Source organism: Rhopalosiphum maidis, chromosome 4 (assembly GCF_003676215.2).
Source record: "Rhopalosiphum maidis isolate BTI-1 chromosome 4, ASM367621v3, whole genome shotgun sequence".
In the NCBI taxonomy this organism is placed as follows: domain Eukaryota; kingdom Metazoa; phylum Arthropoda; class Insecta; order Hemiptera; family Aphididae; genus Rhopalosiphum; species Rhopalosiphum maidis.
In genome coordinates, this window is record NC_040880.1 from 7,323,074 (window position 1) to 7,348,160 (window position 25,087).

At 28.2% G+C, this 25,087-nt stretch overlaps 2 protein-coding genes across 2 annotated transcripts in view; both read right to left on the reverse strand.

Moving 5' to 3' along the window:
* LOC113549613 (AT-rich interactive domain-containing protein 3A-like) overlaps positions 1–13,131 on the reverse strand; it is an 80,689-nt gene extending 67,558 nt beyond the window's left edge. The window contains exon 1 of the mRNA XM_026951000.1: positions 12,524–13,131. Coding sequence (XP_026806801.1) covers positions 12,524–12,526 — 3 coding nt within the window. The 5' untranslated portion in view covers positions 12,527–13,131. The remainder of the gene's footprint in view (positions 1–12,523) is intronic.
* A 6,785-nt stretch (positions 13,132–19,916) lies between these two features.
* Positions 19,917–25,087, reverse strand: part of LOC113547765 (protein dead ringer homolog) — a 68,075-nt gene continuing 62,904 nt past the window's right edge. The window contains exons 7-10 of the mRNA XM_026948248.1: positions 23,412–23,489; positions 22,187–22,576; positions 20,336–20,431; positions 19,917–20,112 (exon numbers count right to left, since the gene is read on the reverse strand). Of these exons, the coding sequence (XP_026804049.1) occupies positions 20,003–20,112; positions 20,336–20,431; positions 22,187–22,576; positions 23,412–23,489 (674 nt within the window). The 3' untranslated portion in view covers positions 19,917–20,002. The remainder of the gene's footprint in view (positions 20,113–20,335; positions 20,432–22,186; positions 22,577–23,411; positions 23,490–25,087) is intronic.

The window sequence follows — 25,087 nt, forward strand, 5'->3', positions numbered from 1 at the left end:
AAGTAATATACTTAATGAAACGAATGCATAGTTAAAAATAAGCCGATTGTTTTTGGGTCGAAATTAAATCAAATAAGAAATAATATGTCAATGCATCTCTCGTAATTTGTATCATATTATCTTTGTAGCCGAGTGCCTCAGCTTGATCGCGCATAAACGAATAATAATATAATATATACATATATTTTATTACATATTATATTTGCAATTATAGGTACCTCTACCTTTATTATCTATAAAATATTGTTTATCGTACACCGATAGAGTTGGTTATCATATGGACGTGTCGGCATCGCCCGACTGTCACGTCGTCCGTTAAGTATAGAGGTGTACGTTTAAAATATATTATAAACGCACACAACAATACGCAACTCGGCATAAGGAAACAAAAAATGAATTTTTTATTATTCCATATTTCCCCGTATGTTGTCCCTTTTGTACGTATATAGATATATTTATTATTTCCGTTTTTGTTCCGCGCTGTGTACACGCCCCTCGAATCACCGGCGCTGTTCTAAAACGACGGATTGTTATATCTACCACACATAGTTATTATATTTTATTATTATTATAATAATATATAGGCTGTATCGTGCGTTTGCTACAAACTATTACTTTTACGAGTTAACCGAAACAACGACATGCGACGACGGTATATATAGTATTATATTCAATTTATTACAATATATTTTTCTGGTCACAATTACACCGGTAATTCTATGCATCGAGTATGATTTATAGTATAAACATAGCCGGTAGGTTATATTATTATAAACGTTTGACCGTACATCGATATTATTCAACTCCTGTCTCTTAAAAATGAACATATGAGGAAACAGGTAATTATAGATCAAAATATCTCCTGAAAGAAAATCATTACAACAAAATATTTCTTAATACATCTTATAAAAAATATATAATATATTCATTGGTTAAGAGTTAGTATAAAAAGGTATAAAAATATTACATTTTAGCCATAAAAATTGAATAAATAATGATATTACATAAAAGTAAATGTAAAAAAAAAAAACAAAATATCAAATAAGTTAAACAGTTTAAAGCTAAAGATTATGCGGTGACGTGATTCTTAGATTTTGAACTCTAATTAGTTTTGTACCAATCAAATTATTTTATAAGTTATAACGATTTTGTGTTATACAGTCTTTGTAGAAAAAATAATTTGTTTAGATATTTTTTCTAGTTAAATTTGTACAAAAGATATTTTGATACATAAATTAAGGCAAGCTGGTTTATTTATACGTATTATTTTATGCAAAGGTGTGTATCACATGGACAAGAAATCATTTGAAATTGTAAACGAAAAAAGTCAATTTTAGTTTCAAAATACGACCATAGGGTGGTACTCGTGGTACCTATATTATTATGTTATCGGCGTGTCAACCTATCAGTTAGTATCATTATATAGTTGATATTTGAAAAAGTCAAAATAAACGTTTTCACATAAATCATGCGTGTTATATCTCGAGGAGAATTTTTATAGCCAACACACGGTAAGGGGTCGAAAAAATAACTTTTAAAATTTATGCCAGCAGTATGGGTACCTACACATTATCCTTATACACACACGAACACGTATCATTATGTACAGACAAAATAAACTTACTCATAAAACAATAGTGGGTACAATTATTATTATTTTCTGGATAATAAAAAATTACAATTACGACATTTAATTTACCTGTATGCACATCGTCAAGTTTTGAATTATTATATCAGGAATACATTTATCTGAGTGTAAACACGCACATTTTTATTCTACTGTGAATAGTAAATATATGCGTTATAACAACAATGTCCTGAATAATATTACATTCAAACTCCAAGTCAAAATATTTTAAATTAATTATCAATAGTTGAATATTTTTATAAATTATACTATGAATGGTTAACAAATTAAAATATCCAATGGATATAAGTTATATTTTAATAGTTACACAAAATATGTGTTTTGTGTATTAAAATATATATATGTAGCAACAAGAAAAACTAAATTAAAAATTACTTATACAAGACAATAATTCCAGGCCTCGTAGACAAGTTTTTAAACTACCTTATATTTCTATCACAGTATTTAAATATTTAAATGAAAAAGTATTAAAAAGCCAATTTTAAATGCATTTGGAAAGTATTTTTAGCAAGTATATTGACGTATCTATATACTATATAAATACAATGAAGTTCTCCGTGAGCCACGCAAAACACGTTAAATTGGCGTGTGCCAATGTTAAAACATTAATATTGTTATTATTGAGTAGACGTTGTCAGTCTCGCCGGAACGATCGCAGAAGGTGTATATTTCTTTATAATATTTAATAGGTAAAATAAGTTATGTACAAATGGATCAGAGATTCTCAAACCTTTTTTTGCTTACCACATACGTGTATTGTGATTTATAAGTAATCAATTGCATACTCGCGTACCACTGTACTATACTGATCACTAAAAACAATAACTAAGAATTAGTAAAAATATTGTAATAATTTATAATTTATCTGTTATTTATTAGTAAACGTTTATTATATTCGTCGTTCCAATATCACCTGACGCTCACATATTAAATTTCTTAACATTAATAAATAAAATAAAAAATTGTATTTATTTATCATACCAACATTAATAAATTGATCTTCTGTGTACATACCATAGTCTGAGAACCTCTGATATACATATATATATTATTCTGCGGCGCGCATAACGTTTAACAAAACTGAGGATTCAAGTTTGCGTGTTACGTGGCTGTTACGGAGAAATATAATAGCCACCAATAATTATTATTGAACTTAACATTTTTTTTTTTTTATTTTAATCGACGTCCAAACTGCTATATAATATTGTTTAGTGACGCGTCAAACAACAATTATGTTATTATACGTCCATAAGTATGCATATATCTCGCTTAAGAGATTTTTCGCAGTTTCTATATGCGTGTGGTCGTTTCGGAAGGCCAAATATGCAAAGTAACTCGCGTCACCTAAACACACTGCACATTTATTATATTGTGTTTATTTTATCATCGTAAACTAGCCAATATATTAGATGACACGTGGATTTTTTTTTGTTTTTTAATTAATTTTTAAGATAGTAATTTATTGAAAAAAAAAACAAATGTTTGCTGTGTTTGAATATTAGAAACATTTAAAAATTTCTCGAAATTTCTGAATATTATATCTGATTCAAGAAAATAAAATCATCTAATATAATGGTCAATTATGAAAAAAAAACAATTATCGAAAATGCTTATATATATTATTATATATTTTGATAATTGATATAAATTTAATAAAGTGCTGCACAATGTGTTTCAACTAGGTTGTCACGTACAAAATAATCTTTGGAAATAATCGTAAATAAGTAAGTAGAATTGAAAACAATACTAATGATTTTGGTAATTAACACAATTTTTCACCTAGGGGTGGATATTTAATACACATATTACTTGTCACGTCTGCAGTATAGCTAGGACTGGGACTCGATGTATTTAAAATCAGACTTTTTTACTCTCAAAGAAAATCAAAAATAAGGGATTTTCTAAATTCACCATGATGCGAGGGGGATTTCCACAGATCCCTTTCAGTAAGTGCCTATTGCAGTCTACATCATAATGTTATTATTTGTATAATGTATGTAATACATTGTACTAAATGAGAGCACATTTACATAAAATTCCCATATTATAATTGTATATGAAAAAATGTTCCGTGTATCTACACCATACTTGCATGTAATATATTTAATGATCCCGCAATTATTTATATTCGACGTTTATTTCTTGTCGATGCTCGGAGGGGATGGCTGCAGGTCGTTATCGGATGTTATTATTTTAATATTATTACATACATAATATACGAGTTATGATATCGTGTATAATAATTACGAGATTTTGACGTCATCGTTTTTGTATAACATGTTAATCATCATTAAGTGCACACGTCAACGATACATCCACATACATATAACCATGTTCACCCCCATTTTATTTTTGAATTATTCAAATTCTGATTTTTTAAATGCTTAAGAATACTTTAAGACTATGCTTTCAAATACTTGAATTTTCATACAGCACTTATGGAGCTTCTATAAATTAGATATCATTTTTTTTAATGAGGACTGCCCCTCACTTCTGCAATACAATTTTATCCAGGTTTATAAGATGCAAAGTTAAAAAGTATATTTTTACATTGATTAAGTACATAATTATAAAATATGGATGTTATTATTATAATAATTATTATATTTGGAAAAATTTTAAAATCTATAAAATACTTGAATACATGATTTTAAAATAATACCCCTTGTGTATTCTATATCAGTATTATCATACAGGACTTTATCTTTATCTGGATCTATTTTATGTCAAATGAAAGTGTGAAATAATAATCGCTTCCCTATAAAATAATCCCAAACCCACCATTGCACTATTATAATAATATAATATTATATTATTGCTTTTAGATTTTACCTTATAACGTATCGATAAAAATGAATTACTTAATTTGGTTAATTATGATGCAACGTAAAAGTGTATAATATTATAATGACAACAAGGTCGTTTGACAAAATATTTTCGTACAACAGGCAACAATAGATATTCTTGATAGCGGGAGTTATTAATTCCTAAGGCGGCTGTCATCGATTTTTACAAGTTAATACGCATATCTAATAACATTAAACCTAATATAAATATTATACTATACTGGTGGTGGTGAAAATGTACAACCATCAATCACAGCGACGTGAACAATTCACTATTATAGGGTGTCATATTGTGTCATGATATGGCAACATATTATTGTAAGATAATGTAAGCATGATAATATAATATAGGTATTATTATATACTTCCCTGTGATAATAATGCGATTTAAAAATATTAGTTATACGATACAGAATTGGTTAGTTGGTTAATACTACGTATAATAGCTGTAAATCTTTTATAATATTTTTAGGCCACATAACTCAGGTACGTATAGTATCCAGCATCTACGTATATAAACTGCAATTACATCTCTGTTCTAATATAATATCATTCAAGTACATACGTACATTATTTTGCGATTTGATCTTAAAATTAATGTACATACCTACAAGAAAACAATATTTTAGAATTTCCAAATAATGCAGATTACTGGAAACAGTGGAAGTAGTTTAAAAATACAAAAACGATCATGCATAATTATTTATTATTTATTATAGAAGAACGAATCAAATTTATGTCTTTGACTTGCACGCAATGTTTTAATTTCTTTTTCTTGTACTCTTACACTTTTTACTTATTTAAATACATTAAAGGTACAAAAATCTTACGTAATTTATAATCACAATAAATTCTATTTCTAAAACTAGATTAGATAATATTATTAATTAACAATGAGCTAATGTAAGATATCGTGGAATTACATACGAATAAACGGTACAGATATATAAATATAAAATATAATATAAGAATCAAAATTGCTTATATTACTGCAATATTATTGTACACCCGTACAATTGATTTATTACGTCGTTTATTCACGCGTTTACTGTAATAACTATAATAATAATAATAATTGTCGTTGTATGATACATTATTATTATTATTATACACTATCTACCTAGTACCTGTCCTATACAATATTTGTATTTTAAAATGACACGTGCAGCCGCTGCACTACCAAACCTTCTTTGGGTAAACTTCCTTTTTCGTCATTACACGCCAATTCCAAGAAAAACGTCAATTTTGCTTTTTTCGTGAAACCAATTTTAATGTATTTTATTATTGTACATGGGTACATAATATTATTATGTACACCTTATTCTCGTATTAAACTGTTTACCGAATGATAGTAAAAAGTAAGAACCGTAAAAATTAGCATTGAGTAGTATAATAAGTACATTTAATATCACTATTATATTATAGGTACATGGAGAGTGTGTACATAGTATACCTATATATACCTGTAATGTTATAAATGAAACGCAATACTATTTACTCCTACCTAATATGTATAATTATTTTTTACTATAAAAAAAAAAATGAATTGAAACATAATACTAAGTCGGTTGCACACATTAATAGTAATTTAAAACAAAATTAGTAATTATATTAGAACCAACCTTTTTTATATAAAAGACACATATTTTTTACACAGACATAAACGATAAACAATAGGTAAATATATTCATGATATTCGATATTTATATCAAATTGCATAACACAAATAATAATGCATACAATGTATATACATCCCAAAATTAATGAATACGAAAAACTCACTTTTGTAACAATATACTTTAATAGGAGTTTAAATTCTTGGATCATACGACATACACTGATATAATACATTAATCTAAGTTTATAAGCTAGTTAAGAAATCATTGAACAGTGTATTCGATATAAATGAAAACAAATTGATGAAACAACATAATTGGCAGTTAAAATTGAATACGCAGTTGAAATGTTCAGACAATATTTTAAATATATTATATAACAATTATTAACCATTTCAAAATAATAATAATATAATGTTCCATATAATACATAACGCCTGCTTATTCATTATACTCACTAAATTTTTAATATACCTATAGAAAATACGATTTTATTACCTATTATTATTATAAGTTATAAATTATAATGCATTATTTTGTTCCATTATAATATTATATTTTATAAGTGTATTGGTACCTACCAATCACGACGTATTTACCACACACTACCGACAGTCAAAACATAAAAAGTACATATATATATATTATTTAATCGACGATGCGTTAGGTACACGACTATTATAAGTACCGGCAGATTGTGTGATTTAAGATGTCAAAAGGGTTATTTTCTCGAGTCAAAATGTCAACACACATGCACACACAAACACGTATAAAAAGGACGAAATCATTTGTACAAATAAAAATACCACCCGCTATTATCGGTCCGTGTGCCGCACAAATAATAATAAAACGTATACCTATATATAATGGGAATCGTGATATCTTATTCTTTATACACGCGTTGTATGTTATTTTTCTCTGAGTCTATATAAACCTCCCTTTTTTTTTAAAATGCATCGGTTTCTTTGAACTATCAGGTCACCCTTATAATAATAATAATAAAAGTATACATATATTATATTATATAATATACGTCACGACTAAACAAACGTCGTTTGATTTGTACGGGTATTTTTTCTTTTTTAAAAACGCGTTGTACTTTTTGAGGGTTTTTATTACACGTCCATAACCGAGTTTTCAATACATACTGACACACACACACACACACACTTGCGCATAAATATACATCGTCGGCGACGACGTACATCACCGCATTATCATGTACAACGTGAAAAGTCCTTGGACCCGTTACAGGCGCTAAGGCGCATACATATAATATATCGTATATACACATTGTAATACCTATGTTATGGTCAAGGACGTGGAGGGCGTCTGTTCGCGCCGCCAAGATTCTTTTGCCTGTTTCGGCGTGATAAATTTTACGGGATTATATTGGCCGATATATTATATTAGGTAGATATACAATACAAGCCGAACCAAACTATTGTGTAAACGATAAAAAAGGACGTATTATTATTATATACACCATACTCGACGCGTCACCTTAGCTCTATGCTGTGTTCATATTATATCTGTTATATATATATGTAGGTATATGTATATACCTACGTACCGAGTGCTGCGCGGTGCGTGATGAGAGGGCTAACTACGAGAACATTGATAATATATGATATCATAATTATATTACATCACCGCTGTACCATATGCCCTTATATATATATTATGTACATAAATATATACGAGTACCTAAGTATAATACCAAATTACGGTAAACAGGATCGATTGGATTTGGTAATTTTTATATTATTGTTAGTACGTCTATACATAAATGAAATTACAAAAATAAAACGTGATTTAACAGAGTAATATATTATATCGAATAATATTATTATTAATGTCCAACACACCCTATCAATTATTATAATATATGCGCGCTGCGCTACTGTATCAATTATTAATATTATAATTACCAATGTGTCCACGCGTGCTTTTATGTAATAGATGTTATAGATACTATTTGCATTGTTATCCGACTTCGTTCGAGTAATATTATGCGTATATTTTTACTAATCCAAATATTTATAATTTAAACATCCATAACTAATTGTATCCATGAATTTATTCATATTATTTTAAAACTTCTTCATAGTAAAGCTTGTGATAATAATGTAAGCTACATTTTTCTACTCCCAATTTCACTACAGCGTGCAGTATGTATATCGTATTACTATGTGCATCTGTTGGAGCTGATCGAAAAAACATGAATATGGTCTTATCTGCTATCAATGTGAGATTATTGCATTGAATTTGGCTACACAATGGGGAAAATCGCGACATGAAAATATATTTTAAACAATAACTCTATAAAAAAAATTCAGAAAAAACATAATTATTACATTTTTTAGCTAATAAACGCCAACTTTATGTATGTAAATATATTATATAAAAAAAATTATAATATATTTGATAGATTTTGAACAAGATGACACAAATAAAATAACACAAATGGCTAAGGATAGTACAGAAGTGTCAGCTGACATCCACATAAAAAAGTGATGTGAATGTATAAATTCAATGTGTGATGAATAAAAAGCATGATATGTAAATATATTTTAAAATATTGTACTTAAAGCTCTATTGAAAAAATAAGGAAGTGCCAGTATGCACACCCACGTGACCACAGAGTGAAGTTAAATTTTGATGTTATATTATTGTAGTACCTATATAATATAACACTATATACATTATACTCTACATAACATTTCATCTTAACTATGGTGAGTGTCATTGTTTTTTAAAATTTTCAGACTACCGAGAAATAATACAAATAGGTTATAAATATTTTTTTCAAAAACAGAATCGCTTAATAATATTATGTACAAACGCCGCACCGGTAAATACGTATACTACTCACCTATATATACGCGCGTGCACATCACTGCGCGTATTGGCAAAGTTATCAAAGGCAAAAGTGTTAAAACAGTGACGTTTTCCTGGCACGTTCCAATTATTTCATTGCGTGCAATCTGGTGATTTTTATATAATTCCTTGGCATAATAAATCTGAATAATAATATATAATAGGTATTATTTTATAATACATAAACAGTTGAGGCAATCAAATCGTTTCTCGTTCATATAGGGTTATACGATTTCAATAATTGCCTCTTGGATACCCGTGAATTGCAGTTTTTGAAACACGAACCAAATTAAAAACATACTTGAGGTATTATAAAATGATATAATATACCTACCTACAAATATTTATCTATGAAATCAACTGAACATAATAATGTTATTATTATTACAAGTGCGACTTATTTAAATATAATAATATATATATCCCATTTATAAACATTCAATTCATAATGGCTGCAGGAGTTATTCGAGATAATATCCTGTGTATAAACACAATAATCGTCATTAAATCGCCATTACGATGCGATTAATGGTGACCGATCGGCAAGGTTGTACGATAAACGCATTACGTTTATGTATTAATAATATTATGTGCATCATATTATTATATATACGTAGTATGTATTATATAAGGGTGAAGACCATAATATTACATAACTATTATAATATTATAATGTTGTATATAGTAGACGCCAACATTTAGCATCAGCAAAATACGAATAATGTAAACATTAAACATGAATTTAATTTTTTCCCCTTATTTTGTTTTTATTATAGCTTTTTATCATAGTATGCCTTTAATTTTGATTGAATTAATAATAGCTATATCACAGAGTATTTACAATAGTATAAATTGTTAAATAGCCAAAAAAAGTAATTTTGCCGTCATTAGATGAGTGAAATGTATAAACATCAGAATAAATATTAGATATTATTATGTAAATTGAAGAGAGAAAATACATAATAAAACTTATAGTTATGTATGTATAATAATATTTTGATGAAAACAAATTATACACACACTTAATAATTAATTTTAATATCGTGATATAAAATATTATATCATATAATATTTTATATTTTATATTAGTAAAAAAATATTAACAAAAGTGGAACTTAAGAATAGTGAGGATGTAAATAACATTTCTTATTAGTTATATTATAGTCATATAGTATCCATCGTATTTAACATAGGTACAAGTACCTAGTGGTCGTTACTCGTTAGAAAGATTTAACATTTACTTAGATTACCATAATAACTAATAAGCATTCGATACTATGATATTTACCCCAATTTTAATAGATAAGTACATAGGTATATATATATCAACATAAACTTTTTGTAATAACCATATTTATTTTGTTTATAACATTATTTTAGACAGTACAATTATTAATAATTTGTTTTAGGTTGTAATCGTTGAACATATACTATACCTACAATATAGCCGTGTAGCTATTATCTTGGTGTTTATAGAGCTGCTATCAAATAGATTTATTAATTTTAATTTAAAACTATCTGTCAAATTTGTTATGAACAATACTAAGTTAGAGAAATTCAAAAATTTCTTGTAATAGGATAAATTCTTTTATACATATATGTAGTTATTTAAAAAATATTCATGATAGAATTTTAATACTACAGTGGTTAAAGTTTAAAATTTACATCCAATATCCAAAAAAAATATATTTTTATTATGTGCTAAATGTTTTATAATTCGATATAATATACAAGCACCCACAAATATATTACATACTACATATTAATAATAATATGATATTATATAGGCTATATGTTATATACTATGTCTACTAATTGGATTTATTTATAAACGGGGTATATTACTTAACTCTACAAAGTTTATAAGTAATGATTACGCACTATAATCCAATTATTTCAAAATGTAATTATTAATTATTTATCAATATAGACGGGTTAGCCAAATACTTAAAAACATAGTTATATATATTTTTATAACGATGAACACATAAGAATCAAACTTAAAATAATTTTGCAATTTATAAGTATTGATATCTGTTGCAATAATTTAAACGAATTAAGGAATTATATAGAAATTAGATTCATATCCAATTATAAAAAATATAAAGTAAATATAAGAAATTATAGTATGTTAAGTTAGGTAGATAATAACTAATAGGTATATATAGGTACTTATATATGATCGTCGAAAATTAAACCAAGATTAGTGTATACACTCAAGACACAATAATATAGTCTAGACCACATTGGAATGTTGTAATAATTAGTAAAACGAATTTGTTATCCACAAAAGACTATATAATATAAACTAGAATGAATGAATGTACAATTTTGATAAATTAACAATACGTTATTAGCAAAAAAGTATACATGAAGTTTATAATAGTGATGATCGAATTTTTAATTTACATATAATATAATAATAAAAAAGAACTTATATTTGGTGATGAGATAGATAATCTACACGACATAAACAGATCATTCAAATGTCTATACTTCGTAGTGCTATTATATGGTATCATATCTTAAACAAACTACAAAAACGACGGTCGATGAAAAATGTCGAATAAAACCCAACAAATCAGTTAAAAAAATTTATATTTTGAAAATTTTTAAGTTTCAAGATCGTATATAAAATAAATATAAATGATAATTATCATATCCAGCAATGCATTTACTTATTAAAGCTTAATTTATAGTTGATATAGTGAATCAATATAACAATAGCAAACCACTGTCGCTTATTATCACTAAGAAATTAGATACGAAATACAGTTGCGATAGTTTTTAAATGTGCGTATCTACAATAAATTCAACAGCATCATTCATCTTTACTAATAACTTATTATATCAATTTGATTATATATTTTTTTTAAAGTCCACTTTTCCGCCATAAATCAGTCACTTTAATTTAAGTTCTAAATTGCCCGGGTAATATTATATATCATGTATTATATATGTATTTATATCATGTATTATCATTTATCATCAAAACATAATACCTATATCACTAATTCCGGCTTCAGTTTTGCATAATGCAGTATACGATTTTTATTTATATCCTTATTCTATTTATTATATAGAATAAGGATATAATAAAACAATTTCAAAAGTTGTAATTGTCAACCTAGTTAAATTATGGAAGTATTAAAACAGCTAAAAAAGAAAACATATTATGATGTCCATAAACTTATGATTCAAATAATATCTGGTTTTATACAAGAACTATTAATCCAATAAATTTAAAAGATGTAGTATACAGGTATATAATGCCAAAGAAGAATACCCACAAGCATTAGCAACTAGTTATCCGTGGAATATAGACAGAACAATGACGTTTCAATGTATATAATATAGGTACCTTCGAGGAATAGCATTTCGGCGTATACCTACATAGTGTTAATATAATATATAGTGCAAATATAAAGACATTTACAAATTTATATTATGATGTAATAATACTAGCAGGTATAATAGTATCATATATATTTAGAGTTGATTGATATATTTAAGAATATGTGTCTAATGCTCACCATATCCTTGTGCGAGTCCAACGAGTTGGTCTCGCCGGTGGCTGCTACACGGACGGGGTTCTGCTTAACACGGCCAATTTTGAATGAGTATTCACATCCGGTCCACTATGGGCGGCGGTATATTTGTATATAATAATGTGTTGTGCGATGACGATATTGACGGCTACAGAGGAGTATCGACTAAACGCTGTCTACGTATTAAAGGGTTTTCCGTGTGAGACAGGTACTTATTGTATACGATTGTGAGGTATATGTAGGTACGCTATTATTATTGACCGGAAACGGCGATTGCGGCGCGATCGGAACAAGACGGCAGCGTCGACGACCGCGACGACCAGCACGAGAACAACGACACTCGTCGGCGGCAGTGCATTATCATCTAATGGTAGGCGCGGGTAACCGGTGCAAAATTATCAAAAACACAAAACAAAAACGGAAAACAATTTTCAAAACAAAAATAAATCGCACAGCGATGAGCTACGACAACGATATCGTAAATATTCTATTGTATTCGACCACGTCGTGTGCGACGACTGTCTGCCGCAATCGGTAGGTAAAACTCGCGGTGCAAATCCGCGAACGGCGTTCGTGTGTGTGTGCACGCGACGTGTTAGTTCGCGAATGTGCGTGTCCGTCGGCCGCGCGAGCCCGAGCCCCGAGGTACTCGGCATGATGGAAGGGGGTGGGGAGGGAGACCCGCGGGGCTGCCGTCTCCCATTGGCCTCTGGCCACGCCCACCTCTCGCGAAGTTTTCCTTCTCCGCGAGCGCGCGCGCGCCCGATCCGTTTTTTCACGTTCTTTCTTCCTGTTTTATTATGCTGTACATATATTATTATTATTATTTTTTCATTTCTTTCGTATATATATTATATAACACACATCGTAATATTGAATTATACAGTACGCGTATATTATACTTAATAATATGCGTAATATTATTATATTTTATATTATAATTTAGTACTCGACACACGTCATCATATTGTATAGACACACGAAATCGTAATAAAGACAATAATATATATATATATATATATAGTATTAATCTACAGCTAATATATCATGATATCTTTCTTCTGCGTGTATATATATATATAATAATAATAACCGTCCTGTTCAAATTCAAAATATATTTAGGTAATGTATAAACATTGCGATAGGGACCTAATATTGTTCTGCAGTAGGCACTTATGAGTATACACATGTAGGTACGCCATGTATATATTTATGTGTACCTGTATGTACGATTTAATCGATGCCTCGACAATAGAAATAATAAAAGTAATAAATTATATTATCGTTTCTAACAAAATATTTCACGCACCGCGATTATTATATTGCCACACAGGTATACTATGGTTATCGACTATACCACGCATGCTATAAAACAACATCCTATACAACATTATTTCGCAGGTAAGTATATTGGTTACAGTCCCCTCCCCTCCCCCCCTACAAAACATCAATATCTATACTTACATACTGTATTTACTATATTTGCAATAATTGAAAATAAGCTAAATAGTAAATACCTATAAACCCGCTACTATGTAATATAACTTTTAAATAAACATCGGACATTGTATACAAATTAATATCAATAGTTGATAAGTTACAATATTTCCAAACATTTTTACATTTTTTATTAATTTTATAGATTCCGGAAAACTTCGTGTAGTTGTTTGCGTTCTGTTTGACATTTTTAAAATTAGTCATATATTAAATTATTTATTAATTTATTAATTTTATTCCGCTAGACTAAGTGTTATATTAAAATAAAAATTAATCAAATAACACTAAATTATTTATCGGATGTAGGGTTCTCGTCAAATACTACAAAATATCTATTTCTCAAATGCTAGGAAAAATAGATAACAACTTAAATGCATGTATTATATTTTCACTAAATATTTAATAGTGCGTGAATGAAACGAGCATGTCGCTTACTGTAAAATAATTATATACCTGTGCCATTTACTAAGATATTATTAATAATAAAAATAATTAATGTAACCTAGAGCTAATAACTTACAGATTCAGGAAAATATACAGTAAATTAATATATTTATTTATTCAAATAATATAATTTTATTTTTATTTTTTCAAGACAAAACTACACCCGTACCTAATAAGATCACAAAACATTTTTTGCTACGAAGTATTTCCATAGTGGGTAGTATGTACCCTATACCTTGTATATTATGTATAACATAGGTATATATATAATCTTATTAAAAATCTTTTTCACTCGCACATCGATATTTTTTAGGGGAATCGGTCAACAATATTAGTTATCTGAGTTATTATAATTACCGATATCAAAATGTACACCATATTTACGTCATCACTCATCGTGTATAATATTATTAATATTATAACGTATTCTATAGTTTCCTCCACAACGTTTATGTATACTAATCGGGACGTCTATGTTGATTATTAATTGATGTTAAGTGTTAACACGTCATGGAATTATCGGAAATGCCCTGGCTATGACCTAAAATGTGTGTATTAATTTAAATACACACAACACGATTTACTGCAATTCGTCACGTTTATATATTCCCAAATCCACGAGCATATAACATATTGTAAGTACCTACCGCCAGTGATCACCGGTAACTGCAGTAGATCAGATGACGTACATTGCAGGGAATGAAGTATTTTTTTATCGTTACTATATAACAGTCATTCTTTTTTAAATATGTTTATATTCACATAATTCACTGCTGGTTATTTGGATAGGTATACAATACAAATATATATATAGGTATACGCGTACCACAATGTAATGCAATATATTGGGCATATATATTTAGGTATCTATTTCATTTACACTATTCCGGTAAATATCTGTATATTTATTTAAATTCCTACATTTTTTATATTATATACTATATTTAATATTTAGTGTATGTATATATATTGTTATTAAAACGTTCAAATCTGTATCCATATAAATACAACGTGTAACAACTTATTGATGAAATGTTTGTCAATGGTGTACTAACAACAAATTAAACCAGAATATAATAATATTACGTAGTTGTGTGTATTTGTGTATATATATATATATAGATTTAAAGTTTCTAACTAAATACGAGGACATTTTCGTTTAACAAGTGTGAAAGATTTGTAAGTCAACTCTAATGGTGCTAATTTGTCAGCAGAATATTTTTACATATATGACTTATAATAACGTAGCAGTACTTTATACATGTATATGTGTATTTTAAATATTAAAATTTTAAAAATACATTGAATATTATAATATATTTTGTAATTTATTGAATATTTAAACAAATTCATAATTTTCAATTGTTTATATGTACTGACTAAGAGACTATATTATTTTTAGAAAGCTTTGCTTTAAATAAAATTTTCTTTATGCAATTTAGTGGTCTAGCTGCCGTATAATAAATTCTATACAATAATGCATATAATAAAAACCTATAAATTATAACTAATTATTTGTAAAACAATTTTTTACATACGACACATGATGAGTACCTCGAAAGTGATATTTGTAAAAAAATGGACAACAATATATTATAGGTACAGTTATATAGGTACTTCTATCGGCACGATTCTTTGGTCGTCTCACTTCGTTTACTTTGTAAGACATGAAAATTATTGTATTCAAAAAACAATTTGGCGTGGACATTAAATATATTACGGTGGTCAACTTAATACACTTATTGGCCGTCAATAGCTATACGTTTATATAGTACCTGAACTATTATACTGAACTGTTTTTCGAAAACTATTATCATTATAACCATATATTATTATATTATATTTAGTTCACTAATAAGTGATAGTTTAACAACTCAAAAACTACTCATTCGAAGTTCAATAAAATATATCAACATTTTTAACAGCAAAATCAATTGTTTAATTATTTACAAGAAAAATAGTAAACTAAACGCGTGCAACGTGCTACTCGATATTTTCTCCACCGTGAAAAACAAAAAAAAAAAACACTGAATAATATACACACGTTTATGACTGTAAAATAATATATATCTTGACGAAGTTATATTTTATACATCATCGGTTGCCAGGGGTAACCTTATGAAATAATAAATTGTATTCAGAATTTACGGTTCTGTTTATTATTGCTATGGCAACGTAATTATATTCTTCATTGGTTGCTAGCAGCAACCTGTAGGTACTATTTATCATATACTATATGTATATTATATTGCGAAATTATAACGCTATAATAATATTAATTTCATGTTTGTTATTATTTGGTTGTTTTGACAACTAAAACGGTTCTGTAAAAACATCTTGTACTTATATCATCTATTTATTTATTTTTATTTTTATCTATATTTAGCCAAAAAACGTATATTATATTGAAAATAAGTTATTATTTTGTACCGTTACAGAACACTCCTTAAGTGGCGTGATGTAAAATAATCAGTGCCATAAATATCACAATATGTACGCATGTAGCATAAACTTAATCATAACTAACCTAACATTATTACTTAATTTGTGAAATGTTGTCAATGTGCCTTATCATGTCTTCTCCAATTATTATAATATCGTGTAAAACAATAAGACTATAATAACGATTACGTTCACTTATTGTTTTATTTTGTGCACAGAACTTAAGAATATTGTTTTTAATTAATATCACTAACGTTGATATTTAAATAGCTACTTAGATAGGAAAAATCATGAACCAGTAAACATACGTTAGAAAACATTTTGATTGGTTTCAATTATGCGATATATCACACAATGCTTCCTAAATAAAATACAAGAAATCTGTACAAATAAAATTCCGTATTCAGGGTTTTCCAAATTTTATGTGATATATATATATATATATACATAGCAAGAATTTCAGTGTATGAGATATAACGTAACCCTGTCCATTTTTGTCACATGAAATGTATAGGCAAGCGTCATTATTTGTACATTGTATGTATAGTCGGGAAGAAAATAGTCTACACGGATATTACAATCAAAACATAGTACTCGTATACTTGCGTTTTTTGAATACTCTGGTAGACCGCATCATGCATGCGAAAAACATTATTGTTTTATTGATTTCCATAATATTCTCTTGTCATAAATATAGACGTACCGACAATTAAATTGACGTTGTTAACACAAAAACCACATGGTTTTAAATAATTAATAAATAGCAGTGAAAGTGTTTGGATATAGTAGTGAATACCAGACGCATGTGAAATAGTAATTTTGCTTCATCGCTTATTGGTAATTGATCACTAGCAGTGATGATAGGTACATATGCAGGACACACGGAATATACAGGTGTGTATATATATATATACAGGCATATATACCATACAGGTACCCTGTACGAGTTAGTAATACTGTTTTAGCACTAACATTCGTCTCTGCTGGTCTCGATATGTCAATAATTGGTAAATATATACCTCCGCGGCTCTGCAAGAAATAACTCGACTATCAATTCAGTATATATATATATTCAAGTATGTATCTCGACTCAACTGATGTTTCGTAACCATATAAGAGCTGTTTCAGTACACGTGAATAATAGCACGTCACGTCGTCGACAGCAGACAGTAAGGCGCTCCAACACTTAATCCACTGTTTTTCCGACATCCAAAAACAGCACAGGCACGTATCTTGAAACACAGATGCATTATTTCACTGCAGTGCAAAATTAATATGTTCAAGTACCTAATGCGTACCTATGTAACACCAACATTTACGTACAGTAGTTGTCAGATAAATCGAGGCGGCGGCACTTTTCAGTAAGTGTAGGCTAAACTAGTCGCGGCGTGTGTGTGTTATTATTATTTTATTTCTTTTATAATTATAAATTAATACAATTTTTATTTTTTATTTTAAAATAAAAAATAACATTATCAGAATATTTGATTTTTAATTAATAAAGTAAAATCAGTTTTAAAATGTTTTACGACTATTGTTAATATATTTTCGGTAATAATATACGTACGGAGAACCCCTGGTTTTTCGTTATCACGCCGCAGCCGCCGTCTCAATTTATCTGGCAATGACTGCTGTACATACGTATAATATTTTATTATGTAAATCTAGATTTCGCACGTTTTTAAAATATTATTATGATTTAGTAACAAATAAATTAAGAATAACTGCTAAAGTTACTTTTAAAATATATAATTTAATTATCAATTACACAAATGCGTAATATATGAATTTAAATCAATAAACTTTCTATTAAAGAATTTCTTTTTAATCACATTAATATGTAATTTAAATAAGAACCTATACATAAATATTACTTTGTGAGATACCTAATTAACTATTATAATATAGTTATTGATTTCTTATAATTATATATTGTATTTTCGTGTCATTTTACTTATTTTATAAATACTTTGATCAGAACCTATTATTATACATAGTAGAATAAGTAAATAATGTTTTAATTTCCCATCTATCTGATTAAATTACCTAAACGATTTATTGTCATTACCAAACGAGATTCTTCATAACAATTAAACACTTATAGGTAATGGACTTACCTACTTATAATTTTTGCACCGTTTTTCGTCGTTGATTCGTAATAGCCCTCGAACATTAGTTTCACCGATAAACACACACACACACACACAATAATTAATACAATACATATATGATTGAATTATTTTGTATTAATTATTGACTTAGGACATTGCTAAATAATATATATATATATTTGTAATATTCGTGATTAAGTCACACGACAGGAATAAATAAATAGCTTGGATAAATACACATGTTTCTATTTCCGCAAACAAAGAAAAGGAATTACTATTTTGATTTAATAAATAATAAAACACAACCACATATCTATATAATCATAATACAAAAAAAACTGTAATTTATTCAATCATTATAATACATCGATGCTAATACTGATTAATATTCAAATCCAAAAATGTACGTGTATTTTACAAGACGTGTTATGTTGTTGGTTTTCCCATTAGGATGAGATCTAAAGAATGCACAGCCTTAAAATTAATTTGAAGTACTCGTAATTTACACACTATATTTACAATAATAATAATAATAATAATAATACAAATATATTTTAAAAAAGAACGTACAAAAAATTAAGTCTCCTAGTAATATATATATTATACGTAATAACTATAATAATAAATATACATTTTTAAAACTATTCTATAGTATAATTGTATTAGCAAATCACTTATTTTCCATAGAAAAAAAGTAGTTTTAAAACAAACATACATATATGTATAAGTACTATATGTCCAATGTATAATCTTAAATTAAAAATAACTGAAACTATTATTATATTTAAATACATAAATATTTAATTGTTATAAGCTTATAATATATAATATTATGATAAATAAATAATATTATATATATATATATAAATTATGTATTGTATTTATGTTACTTAACTGTCTTCTAAACTATTATTTAATATTATATTTACAGAAAAAAAATCATTCGTTGTACTTATCAACGTCTACTATTTTAACTAGAATGTTGGTCGTCATGATTATCAAGACTGCTTTGTTGTTGTAGGCATCCTGTGTAGAGTTCACCATTGAGGCGCAAAATAAAGGGTCTAGTGTTCTTCGTTCCTAAAATAGTTATTAACGTTGTAGTTTTATTTAAAACATAAAAAATTATTCATTTTTTAAATTTTGTATTGGATTTTTAAAAATTCATAGATCACATATATGTATATAGGTACTTTGATCGATAAATTAATATGCATTTATCTAAATAAAAGCATTTTATGAACTCAAACGTGAATTTTATCGTATCATAATGTACAAAATATTCAAATAAATTCAAATTTACCTCCATTTAATTCTGATTCAACTTTGACAAGTTGACCTTTGTAAATTCCATTTTTTGTTCTTTTACAAACGTTTATTTTGAGACCGCTAGGCGTACCTAAACATCAAACATCAAGATTCTTAATACAATGTAAATAAAATAATACGATAATAATACAATAATAGTAATGTATATTGGGTATATGAATATTATGACAACCTATTGTTATATGTTATTAATTATATGCCACACTATATTATATTAAACGCATACCAACATAATTAATAATTATTATTATATATATTTATATTTATGCGAAAAACTATAACAATATTGATATTTAAACATTTAAATGTTTAATTCTAGTTATGTATGTAGGAATATGGATATTTTTTTGATGAAAATGATTTATGATCGATCAAAAAGAAACAATTGTTAAAATAACCCATACAATATAATACTACTTGTATATTTCATAAGCAAAACTATAAAAATCTTATTTTCTTTTTTTCGCAGTTTTTTTTTTTTTTTTAATCATTCTTAACTTAATTCATCGAAAATAGTTGTGCATATAATATTTATAAACGTATGTAAATTACATTAGTTTTTAGGTCGTTGAATTGCATAGGAAACATTATTAATATGTCCCACAAAGTTATATTTATCGTTTAATTATCATAAGGATTTATGCATACACATTAACCGAAATGTTCATCGACATAGAATTATTATTTGACATTTAAATATTAATTATTATTACAACAAGATAATGATTACATGTCTAAACACGAGAATAAAACTTAAGAAATTAAAATTATTTCCCATTCTAATATGCACTGAAACAATAATAGTCATACTCTGCAGTAATCTTTGAATTTCTTTTTTGTCACGTATTACAAATCAGGACATAAATCGTTGTGTTAAATCATTTATCATACATAATATTTTTAAATAATATATTTTTATTATTTAATCACTAATCAATTATTTCTGAAATATACGTTATTAACTTATACGAACCAACAACATATATATTGAGTAAATTATGTACAAAATAATAAAACAAAAGGGAGCTATACGTATATTATTATTATTATATTAACAAGAATATTCTTAAAAAAATCAATTTTTTTTTAAAAATGTTGTTTGAATAAATTACACATATTTTCTTTGAAAAACAAACCTTATTTCAAATAGTGTATGATACTCCTTCCCCTGTCTAATCTAAATTGCATAAAGTGACAAAAAATATGTAATTTCAGCACTATCTTAATAAAAATAAAGATTTTTGAAATTGTATGATTACGAAGAAATCACACCATTATTTCAGTGATCGTGCCGACTTAGTTTTAAAATTTGAACCACACTCCATCCCCTCTAAAATGACGTAAATTAAAAATATCTTAGACTGCCAGTAACAGGTCTCATCAGCCTACTTCAATATTAAAAGTAAATAAATTGTATACATTTTTTTTCTGTGAATATAAAACACCCAAATTTCGTGAAAAGGCAAGACAAATTCAATTTTTAATTCCATATGGCGTATAGGTATTCTCCAATATCCATATTATTGCATTTGTCAAATTGACGAGTTACACTCTGTGTATAGGTAATTGTATTTACATATTAAAAATTCCCGCCAATATTATTAGGCCCTTTGCTTGCTTCCCGTGTAGGTGCGCACGCAGTCCAGTTCGTGAGATTAAACGAAATCAATTACATATAATATAACTTTAAACGAAACAACACAAATAAGCATAGATTATAGATATTAGGTTAATATTAGGGGCATAATTTCGTTGGGGAAAATATATTAAAAAAAAAAAAAAAGTGTCCTTGTATATACTTATTATAGACGATTGGCGCACTTACCGGCCGACACGCTGATGTCCATTTCGATTGTACCGTTGCTGTCCGCCGCTTTGTCGTCACCATACCGTTCAGGCGATGCAGATGACTCCCGAATCGGACTATTTATGGTTGGCGCCGGAAATCTTTCAGGGCTCGTCATCTCGGGACTGGCGGGACGACTAGCCACGATAACCCGTGGCGACCGTTCCTTCTTGATGCGTTTTTGATCCGGTTCGTCCTCGTTTTCACCTGCGTTATTGTTGTTCGTCCCTTGATCTTTTTTACCTAAATTCAACGCCTCACACTGTTCCGGTCCGTTATTTGAATGCAACGCGACCGGAGACTGACGTTGTAGATTCATCGCGGCTGGTACGGTGGCGTATGGCGACGGGCTGCACGACTGTTGCAAGTCTATGGGGTGGACAGAAAAAAACGCCAAACGTGTTGATATGTGTGTACACATGTCTACCTATTATATCTTTACACATGTACAGTGCGGTTATTTGTTCATATTGTATACTATAAAAATACATTAAAAACTATAGGTATGATTTTTGATTGCGTAATATATGTTATTATTACTTTTAAACACAACGAACGAAATTCTTACGTTTACACAATATGGACATTTTGGCGAATCTATGAAAACTATGTTTTTGTATGTACATTATATGATTATAATATGATAATTATATGATATTCATCATATGAAATATTAGCTCCGTTATATGCGAAATAAAATTTATATTTATAAATGGTACAAACAGTACACGGCTATATTGTTTTTATACTCGTAATAATATCTTCCTTCTTTTGCTTTCTTATATAATATAAAAATCAGCAAATCGAAGCTGTGTAATCGTCCGCATTACTATCCGTCAAACCTAATATATTATGTAAATATACTGCAATTTGAGTTTAAAGTTAAAACAATAGAAAAGTCGCGAGAGAAAAAAATACCAGAATACACGATGAAAGTATATTCTGTTTATGTTAAATTATTTTATTTACACCCATCAAACAAAAGCTTTGTTTAAATATTAGAGATACAAACGTTTAAAAATATATACAATCTTACCCCTTGTAGTAAAATGTGTATAATAAATAGCTATAAATATTAAAAACTTATAATAACAGGAGATCATAACGAGTACTCGTACTCGTCTACGAGTGACAACGGATATAAAAACTGTTTTGTTTAAATGTAAGAAACACGCATGAACACTATACAAATATTTAAACTCACTTTGTATTGAAAGTCTTGGAATAGCTGCTGTTTGATTAACTCTCATTAAGTCCATCCACATCAACATACTGAGAATTTCTGAAAAAAAAATATGATTTGTGATTAGATATTAGGTATTTAAAAATAAATTATTTGACGTATTTTTCGTTTTATACAATAATCCTTTCCAATTATTATGCTTTAGATACATTTATAAAAACTGCCTCTTGAATAGATTAATTATTGCAAAATTAAATAACTGATAAAAAGGAAAATAAATATGTTTAGACTTGGGCATTTGAATTTGTTTAATGAACTGCTATAATATTGCAAATAGAGTACAATAATCGAACCTAATCTAACCACAGTGCTACGGTAATATTTTGTGAAATATGATAATATCATTATTAATCGTACGTAAATTAATCTAAGTCATCGGCCGGTATGGTATGAGCGCTTACCATTTGTTTGGGGCACGCATATTATTGTGATGAACACGCGGTCTGCACAAAGACTCCGTGCACCCAACATATAAAAACCATACACCTAGACTTATAAATACTGTGTAGTGCAGTATGTGTATTTTTATATGTATATCACGGATGTGATAAAAAACCATTTTTGTAGAAAAAAAAAATGGTGTCCACAACCCTTTCCTACATTATACAATATCACGTGGTGTTGGCAGCGGGTGCACAATGACGATAATAATAATTAATAACGTCTAACGGAGTCGCGCGTGTAAATTCACCGAAAATTATAATTTAATATTCACGTCAAGAAAATAATGTGTCGTCTCGCCGTGTGCATTATGCTACGACGTCGCGTGTATTATTATCGCGGCAATACCTATGTAGGTACGGCATTTAAGACGAATTCGACGGATTAAACGTTTTTCTTTTTCTTTATTTTCCAGTCGGTCAGTCATCCGGCGACGTCTGGAGCAGATGATACGTGCAGTGTACGGTGTGCATTTATTATATTATTATCATTATGATTGTAAAACCGGCGCGCGAGTCGTGAACAAGTGTCGGTAATTTGTTACGTTTTTTTTTTCTTGTATGTACGAACACGAGTTTTTTTTCTCGAAATAATAATAATTATTATTATACGAATACGTTCATTTTTATATACACAGGTAGGTATTATAATAAGAACGAACTCGAACTCACGCGCGTGTTATATATATATATATATATTATGTGTGATACTATATGTGATACGATGACAACGACGACCGCGACAGCAACGGTGGCGGCGGGTCTTGCAGGCCGGCGGGTGTAAAAGAAAGAAAAACCAACAATGTATAATATTATGTATCCATGTTGAATATTTAAATATCAAAAGGCGCACGTATTATATTATTATTGTGTTATGGATTCAAACGAACACACGATGTCACGGTGTAAATTGATTTATTCAAAAACATCTACGGGAGAGATGTATACACATCACGTCGCGCGCGTATCAAAAGTGTTACACGCATATACATATTAATATAGGCAGGTACCTAGCTGGATATTATGCGTGAGTACGTACATTTAATATAATATATATATATATATATATATATATAGATAGATATATGTACACACACACACATACATACACACAATGTGCACGCACGCGCGTGTGTATGTGCGAGATGTTAGTCAGAGAGGAAGAAACAGGAGGTAAAATGCAGCCAGACCATAGTA